Source organism: Toxorhynchites rutilus, chromosome 2 (genome assembly GCF_029784135.1).
Source record: "Toxorhynchites rutilus septentrionalis strain SRP chromosome 2, ASM2978413v1, whole genome shotgun sequence".
Lineage (NCBI taxonomy): Eukaryota > Metazoa > Arthropoda > Insecta > Diptera > Culicidae > Toxorhynchites > Toxorhynchites rutilus.
In genome coordinates, this window is record NC_073745.1 from 180335754 (window position 1) to 180343015 (window position 7262).

Here is a 7262-nt window from a genome sequence, read left to right on the forward strand (position 1 = left end):
TACGTGAAGAATATATTTTTTTCAGGCACACTTGATTTGAGAGTGTATGGATTTCTAGCTGTCTTGACGCAAGATCTTTAATGAAGAATGAGAAGATGGGAAGGTTTATATAAACATGTTTATAATTACATAAGTTTATTCAAATATTAATATTGACCTTATTTAACTATTCAGTGCAATTTTATCAAAATTTGAAAGAGAAATAAAAATGGAATGTTTTTTTTTCAATATTTTTATGAGACGTCTATTAAAAATCCATGATTACTGTTGGCAACACTGTGCATTAACGGTGCTCGCAACCGGCCTGCCATGAAATTAGTTACGCAAATAATGAGACATGCGACGCCGGTCTACAGTGGTAGTACCGTCGTTGAATGTTTATGCCCAATAGGAATGAGAATCAAAACAAAACAACAAATTAGAGGTTGATGAAAGTTGATTTAAAAGAAAAAAATAAGTTTGGCATAAAATAGTTAGCACGAAAAATATATTGAAGAAAAAGTTTATTTAGGAACTAGAGAATCATTACGATATACGGTAGACTAAATGAATTTAGTTGAGTCATTTTTCTCTATTTTAATACTGTTTATTATTTCAAAACATCAAATTAGGTTTGCGAAAAAGAAATCAGTGGTCCTTTAAACGGCAAAAATTTCTAAACTAGTACTAGTACTACTAGATAGATAGTAAGTACAACACATTACGATTTGAAGTGTTTTTAGAACTCGATTTGATTTCATACAGATCATTTGTGGACGAGAAATATCTGCAAAATTCCACGACACACGTTGTACGAGGTGGAAGAAAACTATTAATTGTAAGTTGTATATCATTTAATGTAATTGCACTATTTACCGGAACTATTAAATTGCAGTTTGAGCTGCTTTGAAGCTGCTACAAAAACAGTGGTGTAATTCTTTGAAATCCCGAATATTCTCAAAAATTAATAAGAGATAGGGATCCAACCTCAAAACGATGGATGGAATTGCGGATATGACAACGACTTCCTGCGGAGCCTGCGGATTGGTGTCCGAGGTGAATGAGCGCATGGTATGCTGTGACAATTGCGATGTTTGGTACCATTACCGTTGCGTAGGTGTCACAGCAGCAGTCGAAAGTCAGGAGAAATGGTATTGCCCTGAGGAAGATTGTCAGAACCAGAAAAAACTGGACGAAGAGACTTCTAAGACGGGTACCAAGAAGAAGACAGCCGAGGATATATCGGATAAATCTACTTTGAGATCGGACGGAAAGTCCGGTTCGTCATTGGAGCGGGAGCTAAGAGCTCTAGAAAAGGAGCGAAAAAAGAAAGAATTGGAGATGAGTAACGAACGGGTTCTGTGGGAAAAGCGGATGGAAATGAACCGAATCCTACAAGAGCAGCGGATTAAGATGGAAAATGAGCTCCGGGCCAAAGAACTACAGCAGGAAGAACAGTTGTTGCAGAAAGCGTTGCTCGAAAAGCAAACACATTTAGACCGAATGAAGAAATTGAGAGAGTCGTATCATGACAAAATGAATCAAATCGAGCAGGATCTATCGAAATTGAAATCTAGTGGTTTACAAACCGCATCATCGGGAGAAGGAACCTCGAAGAATGTAAAGACACCGAATACTGGAATTCCGCTGGAAAATGCGCATGTACACAATCAAAAGGAATCAGATAACCGCAATAAGCATAAGCCAGAGGATGAACGAGATGAATCCGAGGAAGCAAGTAGCGAAGACGAGAGCGATGGCAGTTCAGACGGATCCAATGATGATACTATTTCGAGTGAATCTGGTCATGAAGAAGTAAAGGAAGAGAAACAATCAAAAAAGAAACGAAAAAACCCCGAGCAGAGGCAGGCTCCGTCTAAAGTACAACTAGCTGCCCGGAGTGGGATTAGTAAGAAACTTCCAGTCTTTACCGGGAAGCCGGAAGAATGGCCATTATTCATTGGAACTTATCAAGCTTCCACAGATGCTTGTGGATTCAATGACGTTGAAAACCTTGTTCGACTACAGGAGAGCTTGAAGGGTCCAGCATTAGAAAGCGTTCGAGGACAGTTGCTTTTCCCAAAATCCGTACCGAGAGTCATCAGCAAACTTCGTCAGCTGTATGGACGTCCGGAACAACTACTGCAATGTCATCTCGAAAAGGTGCGGCGACTGGAAGCTCCGAAGCCAGATAAATTGGCAACATATGTTCCTTTTGGGAATACTGTAGAGCAGCTATGTGAACATTTGGAAGCGGCTAAATTGAAGCAACATCTCACAAATCCTCTTTTAATCCAGGATTTGGTCGACAAGCTTCCTGCTCATGACAAGCGTGAGTGGGTTCGGTTCAAGAACCAGCAAAAGAGAGTTAATCTCCGTACTTTTACCGACTTTGTGTCAACAATCGTTGCAGAAGCTTGCGAGGCCAATGTAAAGATGGATTTCCAGCAGCCAGCAGCGCATGAGTATGCGGGAAAGGGCAAAATAAAGGAAAAAGGCGTTCATGTATACAACCACAGTGCTGTGGAAAGGTCTTCCGTCGGAGCCGATGAGATTTATCCGAAACCGTGCAGAGTGTGCAAGCGTACTGATCATCGTCTTCGATTCTGTCAGGACTTTAGAGCACTGGCTTTGGCGGACCGCCTGAAACTGGTAGAACAAGGGAAACTATGCGTCATATGCCTTAATGATCACGGTAACGCTCCGTGCAAATTCAAAATACGATGCAACATCGATGACTGTCGAGAACGACACAACCCTCTTCTCCATCCCGTCACAGTAGCAATCAATGCACACTTCCGATGTACCAGCACAATCCTATTCCGCATGCTGCCAGTTACGTTACACTGTGGAAAGCGATCTGTAAACACATTGGCTTTCTTGGACGAGGGTGCGTCTGTAACTCTAATTGAAAAGTCATTAGCCGAAGTAATGGGGGCCGAAGGACCCAAGGAGAAGCTGACCATCAAATGGACGGCCGATATAACGCGTGTAGAGAAGGAATCACGCAGGGTAAACTTACTGATTTCTGGAAGTGGAAGTTCAGAGAAGTATCAGCTCAGTTCGGTCAGGACGGTAGATGAGCTGCTTCTGCCGAAACAAACTATAGACGCAACAGGAATCAGCCGCCGGATGAAGCATCTTCGTGGACTACCAATAGCGTCCTACGAAAATCAACGCCCTGGTTTGCTAATAGGCTTGAATAACTTGCATGTGATTGCACCGATGGAAGCAAAAATCGGTGAGCTGGGCGATATGATAGCGGTACGTTCCAAGCTGGGATGGGCAGTTTACGGGCCAAATCAGATGCAGCCGTCGGATTCAGAAGTGTATCTTGGGCACCACGACGCAGTCAGCAATCAAGATCTTCACGATTTACTAAAAGTTCAGTATGCGTTAGAGGACTCTGTGATTGTAAAGCTGCCGGAATCGGATGAGGATAGAAGAGCGCGCCTAATTCTGGAAAAGACCACTAGAAGAGTAGGAAATCGTTTCGAAACAGGACTGTTGTGGGACAAAGAAGATGCAGAGCTTCCGAACAGTTATCCGATGGCCGTGAGGAGAATGAAGTGTCTGGAACAACGTCTACTGAAACAACCAGCGCTATTCGAGAACGTATGTAGTCAGATCGAGCAGTACCAGCAGAAAGGATACGCGCATCCAGCAACCGCTGAAGAATTGGCCGAAACCGAACCGGGGAAAGTTTGGTATCTGCCCCTTAACGTCGTGGTCAACCCTAGAAAGCCGGGCAAAGTACGGCTCGTCTGGGATGCGGCAGCAAGTGTGAATGGTACATCCCTCAACTCCTTGCTTCTCACGGGACCCGATCTACTGGTGTCAATTTTGACGGTATTTTGTAAATTTCGTGAAAGGCCAATTGCTTTCGGTGGTGACATTCGCGAAATGTACCATCAGATGCTGATTCGACGCGCTGACAAAAGAGTACAGCGGTTTATTTTTCGACATGATCCTAGGGACGAACCCTGTATTTATGTTATGGACGTGGCTACCTTTGGGGCAAAATGCTCTCCATGCTCAGCCCAGTTCGTGAAGAACATGAACGCAATGGAGTTTGTAGTGGAAAATCCTGAAGCCGTAGCAGCAATCGTCGAGAAACATTACGTTGACGACTACTTCGACAGCGTGGATACCATCGAAGAGGCGATACAGCGTGCGAAGCAGGTGAGACTTATCCATGCAAAGGGGGGTTTCGAAATACGTAATTGGGTATCCAATTCGGAAAAAGTTCTCAGTTCTCTCGGGGAATCAAAAGAAGTTCAAACTATTCACTTCAACCAAGACAAAGAGACTGGAAATGAGCGAGTTCTTGGTATAATTTGGAATACAGTTCAAGACGTGTTCTCTTTTTCGACCGAACATCGCGAAGATTTGCAAGAGTATTTGCGGGGCAGCAAGAAACCGACGAAGCGTATCGTGTTGAGTTGCGTTATGGGATTTTTCGACCCACTGGGATTATTATCATGTTTTACCGTGCATGGAAAAATCCTGGTACAGGACTTGTGGCGAAATGGCTGCGAATGGGATCAAGAAATTGATGATGAATGTTTGGTCAAATGGCAGCAATGGATCGAGTTACTGCCATTAGTGGAACAGATTCGAATTCCACGATCATATTTTGGTCGAACTAGATCATCAGAAATCGACAAACTCGAGCTACATATTTTCACCGACGCCAGTATTCACGCGTATGGGTGTGTAGCGTATTTTCGTGCATCTATCGGCGATGAAGTGAAATGTTCATTGGCGATGTCTAGATCGAAAGTGGCTCCTCTGAAGATGCAATCTATTCCTCGGCTAGAACTCATGGGAGCTGTCCTCGGGGCGAGAATGTGGCAAACTATTAAAGCCCACCATTCACTGCCAATCAATCGTTGTTTTCTTTGGACTGATTCGCAAACAGTCATGAGTTGGCTGCGGTCTGATCAGCGAAAATATAAACAATTCGTTGCATTCAGAGTCGGGGAGATTTTGGAGACGACCGGATCATCCGACTGGCGTTGGATTCCATCCCGGTTGAACCTCGCTGATGCGCTGACGAAATGGGGACAAGGTCCACCGTTGAGTTCAGACGGAGAATGGTTCAAGGGTGCAAGATTTCTGTATGAACCTGAAGAGTCGTGGCCAAACGAGCGACTACCAGTAACTAATATTGAGGAAGAAATGAAAATGCACTTTCTTCACCATGAAACAAAGGAGTTTCCAGAACCCATTATCAACGTGGAAGTTACGTGGCGCTGGATTAAGTTATTGCGAATCATAGCTTGCGTAATCAGATTTATCACTAATATTCGTCGGAAGGTAAAGGGACTTCCGATACGTACGCTAATGTCAAACAAGCATCAGCAACGCAAACTACATGTGAACCTCAACACAGTACAACAACCATTGCAACAGGACGAGTTTATGAAAGCGGAAGTAATTTTGTGGAAACAGGCGCAATTAGAGGTATTTCCAAATGAAGTAGTGATACTGCTGGGAAATGAAACAATAAAAGGGGACCAGAAGCCAGCGCAGATCGGGAAGAGAAGTCCATTGTATAAACTCACTCCGATATTAGACGAGTTCGGTGTGATTAGAATGAACGGTCGGATGGCTAAATCCAAGGAAATTCCATTTGACATGAAGTTTCCGATTATTCTTCCAAAGGGACACGCAGTGACGAAACGATTAATCCAATATTACCACGAAAAGTTTGGACATGCGAATCGGGAAACGGTGTTGAATGAGCTTCGTCAAAAATTCCATATTCCGAAGATGCGAATGGAAATTCAACGAGTTATGAAAGATTGTATCTGGTGTAAAGTAAATCGGTGTTATGCTGAGGTTCCTATGATGGCACCACTTCCGATTCAACGAATTACCCAACCTACAAGACCGTTTAGTGCAGTGGGTGTAGACTATCTGGGACCTGTTGAAGTTACGGTTGGTCGCAGAAGAGAAAAACGGTGGATTGCATTGTTCACGTGCCTTGCCGTACGAGCAGTGCACCTGGACGTGGTACACACACTTACGACACAAGCTTGTTTAATGGCAATTCGAAGATTCATTTGCAAACGAGGTGTTCCCGATGAAATCTTCTCCGATAATGGGACAAATTTTAAAGGAGCCAGCAAAGAGTTGATTTTATGGATGAAGAGGGTGAATTACGAATGTGCAGATTCGGTAGTTAATAGTTCAATAAAATGGAATTTCAATCCTCCTGGTACACCGCATATGGGAGGTATCTGGGAGAGAATGGTTCGATCAGTGAAGGAGGCGATGAAGGCACTCGACGATGGTAGACGGTTAACGGACGAAATTTTGTTGACCACTCTTGCAGAAGCAGAAGATATGGTGAATAGTCGACCACTTACATATGTATCTCAGGAATCAGCTTCTGAAACGATTACTCCGAATCATTTCCTTAGAGGGACGACCAAATCAGTGGATCGTCATGTAGACGGATCGGTGGACTTCGCAGAAGCATTGCGCGATACGTACAAACGTTCGCAGTATTTGGCGGACCAGATGTGGCAACGCTGGTACAAGGAGTATCTACCTACAATCAATAAACGCACCAAATGGTTCTCTGAAAGAAGATCGTTAAAGAAAGGAGATCTGGTGTTTGTGGTAGATGGTCAGCACCGAAAAAGCTGGATCAGAGGAATAGTCGAGGAAACAATCATAGGGTCTGATGGTAGAGTTCGACAGGCAGATGTGCGAACAAGTAATGGTTTATTCCGGCGCGGAGTAGCCAACCTTGCAGTGCTAGAAATTGGTGGTAAATCCGGACAACGATGAAGTGTTACCGGAGTTACGGGCGGGGGGTGTTGGCAACACTGTGCATTAACGGTGCTCGCAACCGGCCTGCCATGAAATTAGTTACGCAAATAATGAGACATGCGACGCCGGTCTACAGTGGTAGTACCGTCGTTGAATGTTTATGCCCAATAGGAATGAGAATCAAAACAAAACAACAAATTAGAGGTTGATGAAAGTTGATTTAAAAGAAAAAAATAAGTTTGGCATAAAATAGTTAGCACGAAAAATATATTGAAGAAAAAGTTTATTTAGGAACTAGAGAATCATTACGATATACGGTAGACTAAATGAATTTAGTTGAGTCATTTTTCTCTATTTTAATACTGTTTATTATTTCAAAACATCAAATTAGGTTTGCGAAAAAGAAATCAGTGGTCCTTTAAACGGCAAAAATTTCTAAACTAGTACTAGTACTACTAGATAGATAGTAAGTACAACACATTACGATTTGAAGTGTTTTT

The 7262-nt window shown here is 43.1% G+C and overlaps 1 protein-coding gene across 1 annotated transcript; it reads left to right on the forward strand.

Moving 5' to 3' along the window:
- Positions 1–269: 269 nt before the first annotated feature.
- On the forward strand, positions 270–6780 carry LOC129766462 (uncharacterized). Its single transcript, XM_055766996.1, has 3 exons — positions 270–686; positions 745–817; positions 875–6780. The coding sequence occupies exon 3, from the start codon at positions 976–978 to the stop codon at positions 6778–6780; it is 5805 nt and encodes a 1934-aa protein (XP_055622971.1). The 5' UTR covers positions 270–686; positions 745–817; positions 875–975.
- The last annotated feature ends 482 nt before the right edge of the window (positions 6781–7262 follow it).